A 22706-nucleotide genomic window follows, 5' to 3' on the forward strand; every position below is an offset into this window, starting at 1 on the left:
CAATCATATAAAAAACAAATAAATTTTCAGAAACTTCTCTTTATTCCTATTTACATATTACAATGATGAAGGGAAAGCTACCAATGGAAAGTGCAAGTGGTGGTAGTGCCAGGAAATGAAACAAAATTGATTTAGAAATGAAGATGAAAATGATTAAGAAGTATGAAGCAGGACAAAGTTTTTCATCTATTACATGGAATTAGGTCTTGCTGCTTCAACAGTGAATACTATTTTAAGAGACAGTGCGTGTATAAAAGAACATGTTAAAGGATCAACATATTTAAGATCAACCAACAGTGATCACAAAATAGCGATCAGGTGCTATATCGAAGATGGAAAAGTTATTAATAATATGGATGGAAAATCAGAATCAGAAGCGAATGCCCCTGAGTCCATTCAAGCAAAAGCAACAAGTATTTATGAAGATATTAAGGATAAGTACTACAAACCCCAAGCCAGGTTTGTGGCAAGCAACAGTTGGTTTAATAGGTTCAAGCATCGTACTGGTTTCCACAATGTTAAAGTGTGTGGTGAAGTTGCCAGTGCCGATTCTGCAGCTGCAGAGAATTTTTGTGATGTGTTGGAAAAAATTATTCATGAAGGCTTGGAAAAAGTTTGATGGATATTTACCACGCCATTCAATGCAGCAAATTTTTAACGTTAACGAGACTGCTCAGTATTGGAAAAAAATGCCGGATCGAACATATATTGCCAAAGGCAAAAAAGACAATGCCAGGTTTCAAGGCTTCAAAACATAGGGCCATGCTCTTGCTTGGGGTTAATGCAGCAGGAGATTACAGATTAAAACCACTGCTTGTGTACCATTCTGGAAATCCTTGTGCATTTAAGGGCATCAATAAAGCCACCCTACCCATGCATTTATGATCGAACCAGAGAGCATGGAGAACAATATCTCTCTTTGAGGATTGGTTTAAATGCGGCTTCATTCCTGAGGTTGAAAAATATTGTAAAGACAATGATGTTCCTTTCAGGGTTTTGCTTCTGTTAGATAGATAATGCTCCTGGACATCTTGCACATCTAGATTATTTCAGTTTGAACGTAGAGTCATATTTCTACCACCAAATATGACTTCACTCATCCAACCTATGGATCAGGGTGTTATTTCGAATTTAAAATCATACTATTTAGCAAAACATTTGCTCAGGCATTGTCTGCAGTAGACAGTGAGAAAAATTTTACTTTAAGAGACTTTTGGAAATCTTACAATATTTACCAAGCCATCTTAAACATTAATTAGGCCTGGGTGGAAATTACTAAAAGTTGTTTAAATGGCACATGGAAGAAAATATGCCCACGGCATGTAAAAGGCTTCGAAGGATTTGAAAAACACGAATCATATGAAGAGGTTACAGATAAGATTGTAAAGGTTGCAGAGCTACTTCAGTTGGAAGTTGATGCCAAAGACGTGGAGGAGTTAATAGAGGAAGAAGAGAGGGAATTATCTAATGAAGAACTTATTGACTTGCAGGCAGCGATAGTGAAAGAAGAAAATGCTGACGAAGCTCAAGATAAACCAAATGAGGAGCTAAGATGCTTCATCACCAGAGAGATGGCAGTGGCATTTCGTGAAATTGCATCGGCAATGGCAAGATTTGAGAAGATGGATCCTGACAGCGAACGATTCTTAAAAGTTAACAGAAGTGTGAATGATTTGCTTGCTTGCTACAAAGAAATCTATGATGAAAAGGAAAACCCACTGTTCAGTTGTCCATTAATATGTTCTCTTGTAAGGTTGAGCAACTGACCCCTTCTAACCCTCCACAGCCCCCAACCTCTGCAATGGCATACTTATCAGATGAAGACGTCAATTCTGGCAGTGATGCTTGAGAGGTAAAACTTACTTTAAATTGCACGCTTTCATCTAGCTCACTGCCAGTTTAATTTACCCCTGACATTCCCCTCCCTGAATAACTCCTCATGTCTGAATGTAGATGCAAAATACTCATTTAGTTTGTTAGCTAGCTGAGCAGGATCATCAACGGTTGGACCACTGATATCAAGTGGACAAATCTGATTCATCCCCTTCCTTCTAAGTGTTTATGCCTAAGGGTTTGCTTACTTTCTTTGCTGCCTCCTTTAATATAACTGGATAAATCCCATCCACCCCAGGTGCCTTTTTTATGTTTAACTTGAACAATTTCTCCACTACTTTGCTCTCAGTTATTACAAAATCACTTAGCTCCCTGTTAGAGTTTGTTGAACTTCTGGCACTCCCCTAATTGAATAACACCTCATGTGTGAATGTAGATGCAAAGTACTCATTCAGTTTATGAGCTACCTGAGTATGATCATCAATAGTCAACCCATCTATGTTAAGTGGTCCAATCTGATTCATCCCTTTCCTTCTAGAGTTTACATAAGTAAAGAACTCTTTGTTGTTTTTCTTTGCATCCTTTGCCAAGGATTTCTCGTAATCTGCCTAACCTTCTAATTATGTCAATATTTCAAAAACCAAACATAGCTCCTCAATCCAGTATACCCCATATCCACATACTGAGATCATTGCACCTAGATATGTTGAAGGATGTTGTGTAAATTTATTTTACCAACTGATTTCAAATCTTCCACTTCCATTTTGGATTTTGATCACCATAGCAGACTAAACCAGAAGGACGATTCTGACTCTCCTGATTTATCTACTGCTAAGATCATAGAGTATCTTAAACAAGAGAAGATTCTGTTGTTTTGCTTAGTGAAGAAGTACTTTTAGCTGCATGTTGGTACATTAAAAGAAAAAGCAATGTAATAATCCATAACATTATAATTACATTAGTTTATACATTTTATTCTTATTTAAAAATTCATCTTTGCCTTTATGTTTGCAAAATCACTAATTACTGTATTTCCACAAATCTAGGTTGTAGATTTTTTTTAACTTGCATTTCGCGCTTGTTATCTTTACGCTCATTGTTTCGCACTTGTTACCGGTATATTAGGTTACGTTTTGCCACATTCTGCCCAGAAATGGCTCAGAAAAGATTTTCGTACAGTGCTGAATTCAAGTTAAAAGTGATCCAGTTTGCAAAATTGAATGGAAATCGTGCTGCTGAACATAAGTTTGGTCCTCCTGCAACTGAGAAAACAATCCGAGACTGACTATGGGAAAAAGAAACCATACTGAAAATGCCACGGCAGAAGAAGGCCATGAGAGGCAAGTCAGCAAAATAGCCTGATTTAGAGAGGGAATTGAAGATATGGATTGAATAGCAAAGGATAATTGGAATTCCTGTGAAAAGAAGACATTCCTCAAGGAGTGATTGTCCACATTCATGACAAGGGTTGGATGGATCAGGATGGGATGAAAATCTGGTTTGAGAAAGTTTGGAGCACGAGACCAGATGAACTCTTACGCAAACCTGCCCTATTGGTGCTTGATCAGTTCAGGGCACACATAACAAAAAACACAAAGAAGATTTCTGCAGAGCAAAAAACAGAACTTGCCGTCATACCTGGAGGCTTGATAATCCCAGTTCCAACCACTTGATGTCAGCATTAACAAACCCTTCAAAGTTGCCATGAGAGACGAATGGAACCAATGGATGAAGTCTTCTGCGGACAATTTGACACCAGCAGGAAGAGTGAAGAAACCAACTATAGGAGAAGTTTGTACCTGGGTGAAAAGATCCTGGGATAATATCAAGATTGAGATCATTGTCAAGTCATTTAAGAAGTGTGGTATTTCAAATGCCATAGATGGAACTGAGGACGAGGCAATATATGAAGACAGTGATTCGTCATCAGACACAGATGAGGACAAGCTAATGGATGGGAGTTTTGACAGTGATGAGGAGTTGTTTGAATTTTATGATGAATAAAACTTGAGTTCAATAACTTTATGTAATACTTTTTTTTTTTTTTCAAATTTCAGGCCCCAAAATTAAGGCACGTCTTATACTTGTGGAAATATGGTAGTTCTTTAAGGTCCATTGTGGTCTTTTTTTTTTTTTTTTTTTGTTCAATAACTAGTATAGCAAGATAATTTAATCTGCTTATCTACAGAATTTCTTTTATAGATTTTTATTATTTTTAATTCATTAAATACATTTTCACCAGTGACCAGTATTACTGGAAACAATTATTTAATATTATTATTATTTAATATAATTTTCTTTTTATAAGATTTATAAAAAAATTTCCTACCCTTCCTCCATCTTCATGGGGGAGAGGAGACCCTTATGCTTTGATAAGTCTTGCACTGTGATAGGTGTGCCTTTTTGTTGTCATTTAAATTTTTTTGGAAATTTTTGGTGACAAGTTTTTAGTACTTCTTGGTGTTATTAAAGAAATAGATGCAGCAATAGAATAGTTTTCCTCATCAGTTCTGTCAGTTTCAGTGTGAGAACCTACCAAAGGCCGTTAGCAGTGGTAAACGATGCAAGAAAACAAGCTTATACAGCATCGGTGGGGGGGGGGGGAATTGACACGTTCCATTTCACCTATTCATTCCTCCAGTAGTTTGTGAAGTTCTTTGAATTTATTTAAACTATCTACTTCCATGACAACAGATGGAAGTTTGTTCTAACAATCAACCACCCATTGCCTAAAGGCAAACTGCCACACATCTATTCTGCAACCACCATTTCTCAATTTGAATTTGTGCCCCCACCATGTGTGTAGTCTCAGCAAGAGAAGAATCAATCCCATCAGCATTGAGCTTGCTTAATCCATTCAAAGCCTTAAACACCTCAATCAGATCACCTTGCAGGTATCTAGTCTCCAGATGCTGCAATTTGCAAAAATTTAGCCTTTCTCAGTAAGAGCACCTCTTTGTTCTGCTCACCAATCTCATCGCCCTTCTCTTTACTCATTCCAGCAGCTCCACATCCTTCCTAAAATGAGGCCTCCAGACCTGTATGCAGTACTCAAGATATGGCCTGACCATTGCCTTATGCAATGAGATAATCCCCTCCTTATTCCTGCTAGCAGAATTCCTGTATCTCATTGACAAAATCCCATGTGCTGTCCTTGCAGCCCATCTGCACTGCTCAGAGAACTTCATATTTGAATGTACAATTACCCCAGATCCTTCTCATTTTCTGCTACTCTGAGTGTAGTACCATACAGTTGATATGTTACTCTGGGGTTACTGCCACACTGCTCCAAATTGTACAGCAGTATTTTATGTGCAATAGTATCAATAGCTTTCCTGAAATCCAAGTATATGATATAATACTTATTTTTACATCCAGTTCCTTTGTGACCACATTGTAGTAACCAATAAAATTGGGCAAACAAGATTTCCCCAAACAAATCCACGTTGTGTTTGAAGTATAATTGGAGCCTTGTCCAGATGATCCTGCATTACTTCTTTTAACAGTGAAGGTAAAATTAAGGTTTTACTGTTATAAAAGACAAAAGTGAATCTAAAGGGAAGAGAATCTAAAAGCCATTTCTTTTATTAATTATTAATTAATTATTTATTAATATTTATTAGTTACATACTGTATTAAATTCCATTTTAGAATCTAAAAGCCATTTCTTTATTCCTGCATGTGGGCAGTGCCCCCATGAATAGCACAGTTGGTATAACTACCGTCCTCCTCACATAGAGTGGAAAAGATGTGAATTTGAATCTTTTCAATGATGTGAGGAATTTTTATTTGTCTTTTTCACAGTGTGGCTGAGTTTGTTGATCTCATGTGAAGGTAGTGTGTGGTTTTTTTTTTTTCCTTCCAGAAACTCAGGTTTTTCATACAGCAAATTGAACACAGAACAAACACAATTTATAGACATTATATATAACACAATATGGCCTAAGTTGCTGATATGCCTAAAGCTCTACAACAGCAACCACCCATGTTAGCAGTGCCATCTTCAGCCGTTAATAAAAAAAAATATATGTTGTACAGCCCTTTGTTTCTGTATAATTATTTTATGAAATATTACCAAAGTGATTTTGTAAGTATTGCTTCAGTAACTTATGTTCAGTTTCTTATTTACAAATTTTGACCAGTGGCACAAGGGATAAATGAATAATGAGAATAAAATAATATAGTTAATAAAAATTGATAATTAATTACATACTGAAATTATCAAAAAGTAGATGGCTAGATTGCTGGTGTGGTCTCCCTTTAAACTCCTGGTAAATGCTGGCATGACATCCTCACTCCAGCATTTACCAGAAATTTAATTTATCTTCTAATTATTAGCATGTTCCCAATTAAAAAAAAAAAAAAAAAAAAAAAAAAAACACAAATACAAGAAAATAAACAGAAAATTTTTGTTTTAATTTAATTATATTGCACATATTCATATTTTTTATTATGACAAATAGCATTAAGGAGGTATGTACTCCTTGACTGAGTGACAGATGAATTTTTCTAAACAAAAATTGGAATAGTGTGTAAAAGAAAAAAATAAATAAATTTCAGGGGCACTTTAGCATCTGAAATGTAGGAGCTGAAGGATATGATGACTAATCCAGTAAATAACAATTTGATGAAAAAACAAACTGTTGTGTGTTGCATATTAAGATCATAATTTAACTAGTTTAATAAATTGGACAAATACATTAAATAATCATATATTTTAGAGGATTGTTCCTCCTTCTCTAGCAAAAAAAACATTCAAAAATTTAATTAAATATTAAAAATTGCAATTGTGGCATATACCATTACATTTTCCTTCCTAGTTAGCAGAAAAAGACAAAGAACAAGGAGTTATGTACACCATGATTGCATTAAGTCAGTGGTTTTCTGCCTGTTAGATCTGATTCTCTCTCTCTCTGTATATATATATATATAATATTCAAAAATATATATGTTATATGATATTTATTACAATAATATAATTATAAAAATTACATTTCATTAATACAAATTATATATATACAGTATATAATAATTTTATTCTTTATATAAAGGTACTAAGTAAACATCAATTATAGATCACCACAAATTTAAAAGATACTGTACACTTTTTTATAATGAAATAAACATATAAATTAAAAAATAATAATAAGTTTAAGTAACTTAAACCCAAATTACGTGGCACCCCTGGAATGTTGTTGCGGCACCCCGGTTGAAAACCACTGCATTAAGTATTTTATGACAGAAGGGGTAATGAACCTCTGAAATGTATGGTTATTTAATGTATCTGTTTTTACATCAAACGCTTAGTATTAACATTATTAGTGATAAATAATGCAGGAAAACAAACTGATACAGCATCAATGAAAATTCATTTGTTGATTACCTCTAGTAATTTGTCTGATCTTTCCTATTCAAATTGCCCACTTTCACAATAATACCAGATGAAAGTTTCTTTTGACAGTCAATTACCCTCTAGCTCAGCAGTTCCCAACCTTTTTTGACTGTTGAACCCCTTTAAACATAATATTTTTTTATCGCGAACCCTTTTCAACGTAATATTTTTAAAACTATCCACTAAGCCTATATTCTCTGAAATCGTATAATATTTCTGAAATTTTATTATTAAATATTTTCATTACTAAGTTTTATAAGCGACATAGCGTAATAATAAAAATTATTATTAAGTATTATTTATACTTTGGTGCTGACCCCATATAAACGTGGGAAGAAGGTGAAGGTAAAGAAGAAGAATTATTTATACTTTGTAAAGCAGTTATTAATCAGTCTAAACTAGATTTCGAACAGGCTAAGAGTAGAAAACTTGCTTCTTGTCCAAATGGCAGCCGCAAGCATTCTAGTCGCTTGCCAAAGCTATTAGCCGCAATTTTTGCCCCTCTCTGTTCCCACTTCTGTCAAAACCAGATGGTTCTGTTGCCACATCAGCCAAAGATAAAGCGACCTGCTAGCATCCTATTTTTCTTCCAATTCATGTATTGGTGATCTTGGTAAATCACCTCAAACCATTCCTATTACACTCCATTGGTGCCTCCTGTGGTCTTCTCTCAAAAGGATCTCAGATGGATTTTGAAGAATCTGATGCTAAGAAAGCTGCAGGCCCTGATGGTATTTCTCCACTTGTTCTCAAAACCTGTGCCCCTGAACTTCTGTTTTGTGTCATCTTTTTTCACTTTCTTATTCCAAAGGTTTTTTTCCTTCTGCTTGGAAATTTGCTCATATCCAGCCAGTTCCTAAAAAGGATGTCAAATCCCTTTCATCTGATTATCATCCCTTGCAATTACTCTACTCTTTCTAAAGTAATGGCGAAATCAATTAACCGCCAACTCTTAAACTATCTGAAAATCTTTCATCTGATCAACAATTGCCAGTATGGATTCCATCAGTATCGTTCCACTGGTGATATTTTGGCTTATGTTACCCATCTATTAACAAATTCAATTGAAAAGTTTGGGGAAATTCAAGCCATTGCTCTTGACGTTTCAAAGGCTTTTGATCGTGTTTGACATAAAGGTCTTTTGAATAAGTTTCCATCCTATGGTTTGCTATCTGTTTTTTGTAATTGGATAACCAATTTTCTCTCTGAGCTCTCACTGGTTGATGGTAGATGGCTCTCTGTCTTCTAACTTCTCCACTAATAATGGTTTTACTCAAGATTCAGTTCTTTCTCCCACTCTTTTCCTCTTGTATATTAATGATCTTCTTCTATTGACCGGAAATCCTATCCATAGTTTTGCTGATGATAGCACATTGCATTCCACCTTCCAGTTTGAGAAACCTTGCCCTGCTCAAACAGCTTCAACTTCTCAAATATCCACTACCATTTCCTTAAATGCTGATCTCCAGGTAATTCTCCAGTGGGCAAAGATAACTTAATTTTAATCCTTCTAAAACTCAGTCCTGTCTTACATCTCGCAAAAATTATTCTTCTGCTCCTATGTTTATCTTTGATGACACTCCGATTTCTAGGCAAGATCTTGGATTACCCTGACTTTTAATCTCTCTTGGCATAAAGCACATTACAATATTGCTTCCTCTGCATCTGAAAAACTGGGTTTTCTCTTTCGCTCTTGGCATTTACTTTCTTCCAAACAGTTGTTGACTCTGTAGAAATCGCAAATCTGCCCTACCACAGAATATTGTTCCCACATCTGAGGCGGTGCCCCCAAAACCTCTCTCAGACTTCTAGATTCCATTCAAAAGAGAGCAGTTAGGTTATTTAATGTCTCATATCTAACAGAGTCTCTCCACTCTCTGTCTCAGACTTTTCTATAGATATTTCCTTGGGCACTGTTCTTCTGAATTGGCTTCTATAATACCCGCTCTCTCTTTCAAAGCAGTCCGAAGACGTGCCACAACCAGTCAACATCCTTTTACTGTCCAAGTTCAAACTCACAGAACCAAATTTTTTTCTTCCTCATTTATTCATTTAATTTCCATTTTCTGGTACAACCCTCCTTATGTATTTCCTGAAAATTACAATCAACAGAAGTTCAAGTCTAATATCAACAAGTATCTTCTTTCAACTTTTCAACCCATGCACGGTACTAAGTACTACAGGTTCTAAAAAACAAAAAAAGTACCTGTATGTAAATGGTCTTTGAGAATCAAAACAATTTAGTATGGAAAACATATTTATAGTAAACTAATTATAAGGAATTTTGGGAGATGTGGTTTCTTTCTGTGGCAATTCTTTACTGTTTATATTTAATTTTATTGTACTTTTTGTTTATTATTAGTTATATTTTGTATTTTACAATAATATGTCTATGTAAAGCTAAGCAGACGCCATTACAGAATTTTTAGTGCGAACCAGTAGAACACTTTCACGAACCCCCAGGGGTTCGCAAACTATCAGTTGGGAACCGCTGCTCTAGCTGAAACAAATTTTCGCACATTTATTCTGCAACCATCCTTTTTCAATTTAAATTAATCTCTCTGTCTCGGCACCTTTGTAGCCAGGTGGGCAGGAGCAGCAGTGTGTAGCACACGCTTCTTGATTAGACTGGGGGTTTGAGCCTGTGACCACCAAATACAGAGGATGCGGAAAGGTCAGGGAATGACCACCACATATCCCCCGAGCAATATGGCCTTAGTTGCTAATTCTCCTAAAAACCAAATAACAAACAAACAAACATCTCTCTCTCTCTCTCTCTCTCTTCTCTGTGTGTCTTTCATCTGAGAAAGAATAAGGATGCCATCAGTGTTATGTTTACTGAATCTATTTAGTGTATTAAAATTAAACACTTATATCAGGTAGTATTCTTGGTTTTGCCTAGTTTCCAGACTTTTATTAAACAGCACCCTTAGAACTTTTATCAAGAGTGCTGCAATTTACGGCACTTTTGATAAAAGTACCCTGCTTTGCCTGGCATTAATTGTGCTGCTCTTGTTTGCACCCATTCTAACAGATCCTCATCCTTTCTAAAATAAGGCTTCCAGATTTGTATGCAATACTCAAGATGTAGCTTAACTATTGCTTTATACAACAGGATAATTGCCTCCTTGTCCCTGCTGACAAAATTTCTGTTATTATTGACAGAACCTCACCCCTCCCCCATGAGCTGCCCTGGAAGCCTGTCTGCTGCTACGAAAACTTCATATTGGACTGCACAATTACCCCTAGGTCTTTTTCACTATCATTAGTGTGTTACCATCCAATTGGTATCTTATTCTCTGCCACTGCTAACAAAATGGGGTACATTGCATTTACCCTGATTGCAGTCATTACACAGAATCCTGAGGGACCCAATACTAATACAAAAAATAAGTAAAACTTTTTTTTTGGATGATGCAGAAAAAAAAAAGTTTGGTTCTTTCGTCCACAGCATTGGGTATATTTATCCATAGCAGCACCTTGTCCCTAATGCCACACTTCTATAATTTGTATAATAGTGTTTCATGTGAAATAGTATCAAAAGCTTTACTGAAATCTAAATATGTAATGACAATTATTTTTTTCATCCAGTTTCTTTGTGACTATGTCATAGTAGCTAATTAGATTAGATAAGATTTCCTCTTAGCTGATCTGTGCTGCGATTGTTGTATAATTACATTCCTGTCAGATGATTCTGCATTACTTCTTTAACTATTGACTCTATTATTTTTCCCTGGAACAGTCAACGAATAGTTGCAACAGTAGTGATGTTATGTGGAAATCTTGGGTGTGATAGACCCAAAAAAATATTTTTTCTCCATCATCCAAAAAGGTTTTACTTATTTTTTGTATTAGTATTGGTAAAGCATTAGTATTCTGCTTAGAGTGTATACAAGTGCTCCATCTTTTATTAATCGATAACTGTACTAAGTGTAATTTTATCTTTTAATGAAAAATTTGAAAATTTAAGAAAACATTTTTGTTTTTACACATTTTTAACAAAGCAAAATTTTTATTAATTATTCTGAAAAAAGCACTATAAACATTATAATATAAATACAAAACTATTATTCTCTGCGGTTTTCAATTTTATAAAAATAAACCCGAAAATAAATGTAAGTGTATAAAAATTGAGTATCATGCATGTGCACATATTTCTGCTTAAAACATATATCAGCTGTATACAGCTTTTTACAATTAAAAGGCATTGTGGTCTATCCTGCTTATTTTTGGGTTTAGGCTATTTGTTGTCTGCACCATTTTTGTTGTGTTTAGGCTGAAATTTTTGAATTTGCTGTTAAAATTGGACTAAGTAGATCTGTGTAGATTTTTACAAATTTCTAAATTAAAATTTTTCCTTTTGTCTTATTGGGAAAGTTGTTATCCATCTTCAGTTTAGTTTCAAAATATCATCGCTGTATTTCTGAAATGAATAGAAATCAGTTTTATTTGAAGAAAATACAAACAACAGTTTTATGTGATGTACACTCTTCAGTACATGCGTTTGGCAGATGTATCTCCGAATGCTGTGCTGTCGTGTTATTATATTTTTCGTTTTCCAATAAAATGGTTTTCACTCTTTTCAGAATTACACAAATGATGTTTTTAGGGTGTATCAACAAATTTTGGTAAAAAAACATCCCCATTGAGAAAAAAGAAGTTGATTGAGAAAATTTTTAATTTATAAATCATAAAATCTAAACAGTTATACTTTGTTGAATTTCAACATCAAATTCAAAAATTTCATCCTAGATTTCACCGTAAAGGTTCAGGTGACAAATTTCCTAAACCTAAAAGTTAGACCATGGTGTATTTAATTGAAACATTTTTTATTTGCACATGGTGTATAGCATATGGCTGAAAGTTTGATGTGAAGTGGTTAGTCAGAATTATGAAAGTTAAGTGGTAGGAAGGCTAATTGAATCATGTGCTGAGCTCATAAAGATAAAGCCTGTACAGTACTTATATAGGTTTGGGTAAGAAGGGGAGCTGTGGAAAGGGAGTTATAAAGAAATAAGTACAGTCCATTTTATATGTACTCAGTTAAGAGTAGTTTTGAATTTACATTGCTCTTAGGAGGTTTGGTTAAAAGTACTGTAGGATTTAATTTTATTATTTGAACACCTAGTGTTATTGAAATAATAAAATGAAACACTGCAGCATGTGAAAGGTGAGCAGTACAGCTTTCATCTTCTCTTCGATTTTTTTTTTTTTTTTTTTTTTAAATCTGCTTGGAGGTTACCAATATTTCATATTTTCTTTTAATGGATTGAAATACTTATTGTGTATAATGTAATAAAAAAACTAAATATATTAAAAAAATGTGTTTTTTTTATCTTTTTATTTTCAAAAAAAATTATTAATTCTGCTGAAAATAAAAACAGAACATCGTAAGTTTTATTGCTTTTAATCCAGTTTATTTTAGATAATTTTATTGCTTCATTATTTTTAACTATATTTTTAACATTTTTATCGTAGTTTATTTTATCGTAATTTATTGTAATATTTTAGTCTTCCGATAGTGTATCACAGTATTTCATTATATTTTATTTCTATATATTTTATTTTTATAGTAAAAATTTTTAATTCCGTGGCTGGTGTTTGTTTTTAATTATTGCAGTATGGAATTTCCCAGCCACATAGGCCTGTTTGAAGATGTAGAACATCGTAAACATGAACCAATAAGTCTCTTCCATTTTCCAGTTTAAAAAACCACTAATTGTGTGACGTTTCATTTGTGCACATGTGTATATATATTTCTACTTATTAATTTGCAGAAAAAATAAATTTGCAAGATAAAATTTAAAAAATTCTTTGATTACTTAAACTGGACCACATTTTATAATAAATAAAATGATTGAGAAGACTTCAGAAAATGTTATGAGATGCATGTAGTGAACAGGCTGTGTAATCCCTTGGTTTATAGACTGATGTTTCTGACAAGATGAAGAAATTGTCTTCATCATGTCTACTTTTTTAGTTAAAATCTTTATATATATATATATATATATATATATATATATATATATATATATATTTTTTTTTTTTTTTTTTTTTTTGGAAATTAACAAGTATACATATTTCTCTATTATAGGACTCTAGTCCTTGTTATTCTGTTTATCACAGCCTTTGTATGGATCTCATTACTGCTTTTTATGACTCTTGGTGCTCGGTTAAAGGTAAGTATAGTAATATAGAGCTGAAATTTCTAAAATTTTTATTCTTTCTCATAGTCGAATTCCAGATTTTCTCAAACATTCTTCCCCATCCCTTAAATTTCCATAAAATTTAAGGGACGGGGAAGAGTACTTGGAAATGATGTGGTTTTCTATTTCCGGGAGGTAAAATTCATTTGGATAGATGTCCACTTATGGAATCTCCCATTGGTACCCCATATACTTGTTGGTAAAAAAATCTCCTTCATGGGTGAAATAATTCGCTGATAACAGTATATTTAGTAAGATTGTTATATCCGAATATCTAATTTTGTTCTGTTTTTAATAAATGAATTTTACAAATTTACAAAAATTACAAAAATTAGCAGGTCTTGACTACTCAAGTTGTCTGTCCAACTGAACAGATTATCTGCTGATCAGCCTGCTGCTCAAAAATTTACAGAAGATTTATGGCCATTTATCAATGGAGATAAAAGTGATTGGAGACAGCTCTTCAATATAGACAAGCAGTATCCGTTGCGAAAATTTCACAATTTTCAAATGCATCGTAAAAATACTACTAAAAGGGCAGAATAGTAAAAAGTCCACTAAAAACTCTCCTTTCATTTTAAAAACTGATCACCTCCCCTGGTACCTCATCTCCATGTCTTTAATGTCCTGGTGGAACCTCTTGTTCTGTTCTTCACTAACACGTCCTCAATTTTCTGGGAAAGGTCGATGTGGATGTGTAAAAATGTACTGTGACACTCATTTTGCTTCCCAACTTCTTAAAATGTAGTACAGTCTCTATAATACTTCTTTGAAAACAAAATTTTTTGTATTCTTGTGCCCTTCTGGTAACCTTATCTTAACATGCTGCAATGATCCGACCCAAAACATTGCTACATACAATTGGCCGTGACTAAATACAGGGTTAGTAAGCAAAATTCCAACTCTATCAAATGTTTTCCCTTGACTTTTATTTATATTCATCACAAAAGCCAGCTGAATAGGAAACTACAGGCTCTTAAATGAGAATGCAAAGTTGAATCGGATGGAGTCAAATCGACACGCGGGAAGAGTACCCATTTTCCTTTAACTTCTCCTGTTATTATTTCTAGATCCAAACAATTCCGATGCTTTGACTATAAGTCTCTTGCCCTCGACCAGTTCTTCTGAAATTGCCATATTCCACAGTAAAATAACAACTGCTCCTACCTTCAACTCTAAAATTGGGTGGTAAATCACTTAAACTGAGGCTGTCCAGGAATTCGGTTGGATATTGCAAAAGTTCTTCACTATCTTCAGATATAATTGTTAACACTCTTATATTGTAAGAGTGTTAACACCAGTGAATCACCGGGCATCATTTGTAAAATTTCTAAATTGATTCTTTCACACTCGTCATTTTTTGCAGCAAGAATAACACATGGCGAAACAGCATTTACATAAGTAAGGTTGTGGCAAAAATAAAAGGAACCAAACTGTCATGAACTATTAGATTAGGATCTAATTCACTTTGGACAATTCATTGTCATCTGTATATAAGGAACTTACATAAGCAAGCATTTCAGTTGCTGGCAATGAAACTTTACTGTTTTGACAACATGTAGAAAAATGATCCCCAACTTTTTCACACTCAAAATGTAAGGCTTGACAATGAACACAACTTTCACTAAGAAACCCAATACTGTGACATATTAAATCTTTCAGATCCTTAAAGGTGCATTTCAGAGCGATCCTGAATACATTTGCAGAAACACGAAAAGTCATGTATCTTCTTCGCCACAAGGTACATTCAACACGACCAGTTAAAGTAGAATGCGATGGACATGTCTTCCTGACTGTGACATAACTATCAACCCTTAAATTATTACTTGCCTTAAAAAACAAATAACAAATAAACTTGAAGTTGATAATGATAATGAGTTCTGAACGTATTAAATGTAACGAATAGCAATGAGTGTATGAGCTCGCGTGTGCAATGTGGGGACATATGCAGTGCAATCGAATCCTAATGATTACTTCTTTCTTTTAAGGTAGGCAATTTCGCAATTGGTAGCAGAGTTTTATTTTTATTTTTTTTTTTTTTCGGAACAAAGGACACGATTGTGAAAATTGTTAATCAGAAAGAAATGCCTTATCAACCTAGACAACTGTTTGTTTAACAGTTAACATCTTCCTGTGGGTCCTTCTATGAAGTGAATATTGAATTATTCTCGTTTGACTGCAAAACTGGCCCATTCCGTAAAATAAAACTATTCGGAATTTTAACAACTTTGTGCAAACCTAGGAAGAAATAGCTTCAATTTGAGAGCACTTCCAGCCTGATCAGTTAAGCCTATCGTTCACACTGAGGGAGTAATGAAAACGGCTTCTGTATTAAATATATAGGTGAAACAGCTCTCAATTATAAGACATCACCAAAAATTCTGAAGCCCATATTAAAATTATTTCCTCATATTAGCACCCTTTTGCAAGTCTCACCAAGTGAGTTGCCCACCTTTGGACCCTTCAAAGATGTTACGTTTGTTTTGAGATGCAGTCTCCATACTAGAACACGGTATTTCCAAGTGGAGCCTTATACAGTAGGAGTATTTTATGAACTCCTCTATCATTTATATGGAAAATGAGGAGTGATTTTTCCTATGGATGTGATATAATGGGAGATATGAGCCAACACTTTTTGTTTTTTCCACGACTCTAGTATGATATGTAGATTAAACAGATGATGTAAGATTGCTGCTGTTGATGCATTCCTTATTTAATGCAAACATTGCACTTTATTTTGTGTATACAGTAAATTGTTATATCACCATTCAGAAACAAAATTTAGCACACTTGGTTTGTTTTTGATATACTATATTATGTTATCTACATTGGGTAAAGCAGCATAAATGTCAATAAGGCTTCATTCTGAAAACTGACAATAGTCAACAAGGGTGCTGAATTTGAGAGAGTATGCTGTATTTATTTTAAATTTATTTTTCTTTTGAAAGTTGTAATAATGATGTAATCTTCTACACAATAAACTTTGGTAATTTTCTAGGCTAGATAGAGCTAATAGCAGCAGTTGGAGCCCTTACTCCTGACCTTGCAGTTATAACATTTATGCTTGCATTGTTAAATAATACTGAATAAATTCTTTAAAATTATTATTATTATTATTGTAAACAAATTCTCTTGATAAAATTGTATTGTATTGTATTATAAAAAATTATTAGCATTTAGCATTAGCATTGTAGAGGCATTTGATGCAAGAAAGCAAGCTTATGCAGCATCAGCCAAAAAAAAAAACAAAAAAAAACCCACTTCCACTTCACCCCTCTGTTTGTTCAAAATACCTGTCCAGCTGAGCCTTAAACTTATTTAGGCTATCAACCTCCAGGACAAGGGATGGAAGTCTGTTCCACCAACCAACCACCCGCTGGCTAAAGGCAAATTTCCGCACGTCTATCCTACATCTGTCTTTCCTCAATTTGAATTTATGCCCTCTCAGGTGATTATTCTGAGCGAGAGGAAGAATCCCATCAGCATTGAGCATGCTCAAACCATTCAAGGCTTTATACACCTCTATCAGATCACCTCGCTAGTGCCTAGTCTCCAGACACTGTAATTTGCAAAACTTAAGCCTTTCTTCGTAAAAGCACCCCTTTGTTCCATTCACTAATCTTCTTGCCCTTCACTGTACTCGTTCCAGCAGCTCTACATCCTTCTTGAAATGAGGCCTCCAGACCTGTATACAGTACTCTAGGTGTGGCCTGACCATTGCCTTATACAAGGGAATAATCACCTCCTTATCCCTGCTAGAAAAATTCCTATATATCATTGACAATACAAAATGAGCTACTCTTGCAGCCCATCTGCACTGCTCAGACAACTTCATATCTGCCTGCACATCCACCCCCAGGTCCCTTTCATTCTCTACCACTGTCAGTGTAGTACCACAGAGTTGATACGTTGCTCTGGGGTTGCTGTTTCCCATGTGTAGCACTTTACATTTGTCAATGTTAAACTTCATTTGCCACCTCTCAGCCCATCTGCTCAACCTTTCCAGATCCTGTTGCAGCAGCATAGTGTCAGTAGTGTCCTTGACAACCCTGCCTACCTTTGTATCGTCTGCAAACTTCGACATTAAGCTTGATATACCATCACCAATATCATTTATGAATACAGAAAACAATAATGGACCCAACGCTGAGCCCTGAGGGACACCACTAATAATATTAGTCCACGACGAGCAGTGTTCATTGATTACCACTCTGTCTTCCCCCTCAGCCACCCCTTTATCCACAGCAGCAATTTGCCTCCAATGTCACACTGCTCCAATTTGTGCAGCAGTCTTCCATGTGCAACAGTATCAAAAGCCTTTCTAAGATCCAAGTATATAATATCAAAGTTATTCCCTGCATCCAGTTCCTTTGTGACTGTATCATAGTATCCAATCAAATTGGTCAGGCAAGACTTCCCCTTAACAAAACCATGCTGTGTCCGAGCTATAACTGAAGTCTTGTCATGATCCTGCAGTGCTTCTTTAACTAGTGCCTCCATTAATTTTCCTGGAACAGAAGTTAAACTCACAGGTCTATAATTACTTGTTTCAGCCTTTGATCCTCCTTTGTGAATTGGAGTCACATTTGCACATCTCCAGTCTGTGGGTACCTCCCCTGAGTCCAAGGAAGCTCTCATAATTATGGCTAAGGGTTTGCTTACTTCCTCTGCTGCCTCCTTTAATATAACTGGATAGATCTCATCCACCCCGGGTGCCTTTCTTGTGTTTATCTTCAACAATTTCTCCTCCACTTTACTCTCAGTTATTACAAGATTCTCTAGCTTACTGCTAGATTTGAATACACCTCTGGCTTTCCCCTCACTAAATAACTCCTCATGTGTGAATGTCGATGCAAAATATTCATTTAGTTTGTTAGCTAACTGAGCAGGATCATCAACAGTTGACCCATCGATATCAAGTGGACCAATCTGATTCATCCCCCTTCCTTCTAGAGTTTACATAAGTAAAGAACTCTTTGCTGTTTTTCTTTGCATCCCTTGCCAAAGATTTCTCGTAATCTGCCTTCGCCTGCCTAACCTCCTTTGTAACTTGGTTACAGATCAACTTGTATCTATCATAGGCTTTTGTGTCATGTGTTAATTTGTATGTATCCCATGCGTGTTTCTTCTCTACCATATGCCTCATCAGTTCATCTGACATCCATTTAGGCCTAAACCTTGAACAATATTTCTTAGTTGGTATGTAAAGCCTAGTAGCTTCCAAGATAAGTTCTTTGAATGCTTCCCATTTTGCATTTGTTGTTGGTAACATCATCAGTTGGTCCCACTGTATAGAATTTAAATACTGTCTCAGGCCATCGTAGTCGCCTTTACAAAAGCAATAACCCTTCCCTTTACCCCTAATGGTAATCAAGAGTATTCCTCCCTCTAGTTGCCTCCCAAACATGCTGATGTAGAAAACAATCATCCAATAAATCCACAAAAGCTTTGCTAGTGTGTGAGTGACCAGCCCCCAAATTCCAGTCAATATCTGGGAAATTAAAATCTCCCATTATAAGACTCTCTGATTTACTGGCCCACTCTATTTCCCTGTACAGTTTCTTATTATACTCATCAGAGTCATTAGGCCTATAGCACACTCCTACTCTCAATTTTGATCTCCCAATGCTTATGTCACACTAAACTGACTCGACACTGCACTGTCCAGCGATGTCCACTGGCTTCACTTCCTTGGATTTTATGTATTTCTTAACTAATAGCTTAACCCCTCCTCCCTTCCTATCCTGTCTATCCTTTCTGTAGACGTTGTACTCCCCAAATTCCAGTTCTGCATTCCTTATATCTGTGTGACACCACGTCTCTGATATCTCAACAATATCTGCCTTTGATGTTTTGAGCAATACCTCAAATTCATCAAATTTATTTACTAAACTGCTAGCATTGGTGTACACGCAAGTATACATGCACCTATTTCTATTCTTAGCTACCCTAACACAACCCATGTGTTTACTTGTACCGCAATAACTCCCAGCAGTCTCTGAAATATCATGCATCTTGTTTTTCAGGCTTCTGCTCATTCCAGTAGAAGCAGTGCAAGAATCTCTTTCACCTCTGCCAGTGGCTACTGTTAATCTATTCGTCTTTGTCTCCCCCCCAAGCTAGCAGTTTTCCAACCCACCTAACACTGCCTCGATAGCATCAGCAAATATTTTTGCAGCAAATATTATTATTATTATTATTATTATTATTATAAAAATTTATTATTATTATTATTTAGTATCATTTGTGGCAAATGATACATACTTATGTAGCATCATCCAAAAAAAATAAATAAAAATAATGTCCACACCACATCATTTGTCCATCTCCTGTATAATTTGTTTAATTCTTCCTTAAATTTATTCAAATTACCCACTTCAAAAGCAGAAGATAGAACTACTCTCTGGCTGAAAGAAAAATTTCACACGTGTATCCTGCCACTATCATTTTCAATTTATTTTTCCCTTATGTTTGTCATCTGAGAAAGAATGAGGATGCCATCAACGTTTAGTTTACTCAATCCATTTAAATCCTTAAACACTGCAATCAAATCTTTTGCAGGTGCCTGGTTTCCAGATGCTTTAATTTGCAGAACCAAAGTCTCTATTGGGAAGAATACTAATCTTGTTGCTCTTCTTTGCACCAGATCTACTAATCCTTTCTGAAATGGGGTTTCCAGATTTGATGCAGTGCTCAAAATGCAGCCTAATCATTATGTTGTACAGTTGAAGCTGTTTATAGCGACCCTCTTTTTAACATCCCACATATTATAACGTCCCATGTGGTTGGAACTGGCCAATTTCTCATTAATATAATGCTATTTTATGAACAATCGATATAACGTCCTTCTTATATAACATTTTCTCTTTCCCCTGGGAAACTATTACATAGAGCTTTGACTGCACAATGGGATAATCACATCCTCGTCTCTGCTATCAGAATTCCTGTATATCATTAATGGTACTCCATGAGCTGTCCTATCATCCTGTCTTCACTGCTCAGGGAACAGGGACAGCTCATTTAAAGCCTTTATTCTAAGATTGCTACTACCTTGAATGTGATATCATCCAATTGCAAACCCTTAGCCATAATTTTGAGAGCTTCCTTGGACTCAGGGGAGGTACCCATAGACTGGAAATGTGCAAATGTGACCCCAATTCACAAAGGAGGATCAAAGGCTGACACAAGTAATTATAGACCTGTGAGCTTAACTTCTGTTCCAGGAAAATTAATGGAGGCACTGGTTAAAGAAGCACTGCAGGATCATTTAGACAAGACTTCAGTTATAGCTCAGACACAGCATGGTTTTGTTAAGGGGAAGTCTTGCCTGACCAACTTGATTGGATACTATGATGCAGTCACAAAAGAACTGGATGCAGGGAATAACTTTGATATTATATACTTGGATCTTAGAAAGGCTTTTGATACTGTTGCACATGGAAGACTGCTACACAAATTGGAGCACTGTGACATTGGAGGCAAATTGCTGCTATGGATAAAGGGGTGGTTGAGGGGGAGAAGACAGAGAGTGGTAATCAATGGACACTGCTCATCGTGGACTAATGTTATTAGTGGAGTCCCTCAGGGCTCAGTGTTGGGTCCATTATTGTTTTCTGTATTTATAAATGATATTGATGATGGTATATCAAGCTTAATGTCCAAGTTTGCAGATGATACAAAGGTTGGCAGGGTTGTCAAGGACACTACTGACACTATGCTGCTGCAACAGGATCTGGAAAGGTTGAGCAGATGGGCTGAGAGGTGGCAAATGAAGTTTAACATTGACAAATGTAAAGTACTACACATGGGAAAAAGCAACCCCAGAGCAACGTATCAACTCTGTGGTACTACACTGACAGTGGTAGAGAATGAAAGGGACTTGGGGGTGATTGTGCAGGCAGATATGAAGTTCTCTGAGCAGTGCAGACGGGCTGCAAGAGTAGCTCATGGAGTATTGTCAATGATATACAGGAATTTTTCCAGCAGGGATAAGGAGGTGATTATTCCATTGTATAAGGCAATGGTCAGGCCACACCTAGAGTACTGTATACAGGTCCGGAGGCCTCATTTCAAGAAGAATGTAGAGCTGCTGGAACGAGTACAGAGAAGGGCAACAAGATTAGTGAATGGAACAAAGGGGTGCTCTTACGAAGAAAGGCTTAAGTTTTGCAAATTACAGTGTCTGGAGACTAGGCACCAGCGAGGTGATCTGATAGAGGTGTATAAAGCCTTGAATGGTTTAAGCATGCTCAATGCTGATGGGATTCTTCCTCTAGCTCAGAAAAATCACCTGAGAGGGCATAAATTCAAATAGAGGAAAGACAGATGTAGGATAGACGTGCGGAAATTTGCCTTTAGCCAGCGGGTGGTTGGTTGGTGGAACAGACTGCCATCCCTTGTGGTGGAGGTTGATAGCCTAAATAAGTTTAAGGCTCAGCTGGACAGGTATTTTGAACGAACAGAGGGGTGAAGTGGAAGTGGGTTTTTTTTTTTTTTTTTGGCTGATGCTGCATAAGCTTGCTTTCTTGCATCAAATGCCTCTACTAATGCTAATGCTAATGCTAATTGGTATTTGATTATATCAAGTGTAGTATCCTGCCTTCATCAATAGTAGAATTCAATTACTACTTTTTAGCCCATTCCAGATTTCTCTAGGGTTTGTTACAGTAGCATGTTCCTGTCATTGACAACCTTGACAACTTTTGTATCATCACCACAATTTGAATATTAAACTAGTTATGCCTTCACCAATATCATTTATACTTATTAAAAACAGTAAGGAGGCCAAAAGCAGAAACCTGAGAAATCCCACACCTAACATTAGTGAATGAAGAGCAGTTGCCATTAATAACAGCTCTCTGTATCTTGCAACTCAAAACAGACTCATTGCAATGTTAAGTCTGTTTGGTGTGACATAAACACCGGGAACGGGAAAATGGGAGTAGGAGTATGTTATAAGCCTATTAACACTGATGAGTACAATGAACAGTTGTGCAGAGAAATAGAATGGGCCAAACCCTTAGCCATAATTATGAGAGTATCCTTAGAGTCAGAGGAGGTCCCCATGGACTGGAGATGTGCAAATGTATCCCCAACTCAAAAAGGGGGTTCAGAGGGTGACACAATTAATTATAGACCTGTTAGTTTAACTTCTGTTCTGGGGAAAATAATGGAGTCATTGGTTAAAGAGGTGATACAGGATCACCTAGAAAAGACAGCAGTAATAGTTCAGACTCAGCATGGGTTTGTAAAGGGGAAGTCTTGTCTGACCAATT

At 35.7% G+C, this 22706-nt stretch overlaps 1 protein-coding gene across 2 annotated transcripts in view; it reads left to right on the forward strand.

Annotated features, from left to right (window-relative positions):
- Positions 1 to 22706, forward strand: part of LOC150091231 (adenylate cyclase type 1-like) — an 845725-nt gene that overhangs the window by 676073 nt on the left and 146946 nt on the right. For both annotated transcript variants that reach the window (XM_090374793.1, XM_090374796.1), the window contains exon 12: positions 13320 to 13404. In XM_090374793.1, coding sequence (XP_090230919.1) covers positions 13320 to 13404 — 85 coding nt within the window. The remainder of the gene's footprint in view (positions 1 to 13319; positions 13405 to 22706) is intronic.

Source organism: Mastigoproctus giganteus, chromosome 1, assembly GCF_048544385.1.
Source record: "Mastigoproctus giganteus isolate SK-2022 chromosome 1, ASM4854438v1, whole genome shotgun sequence".
NCBI lineage: Eukaryota > Metazoa > Arthropoda > Arachnida > Uropygi > Thelyphonidae > Mastigoproctus > Mastigoproctus giganteus.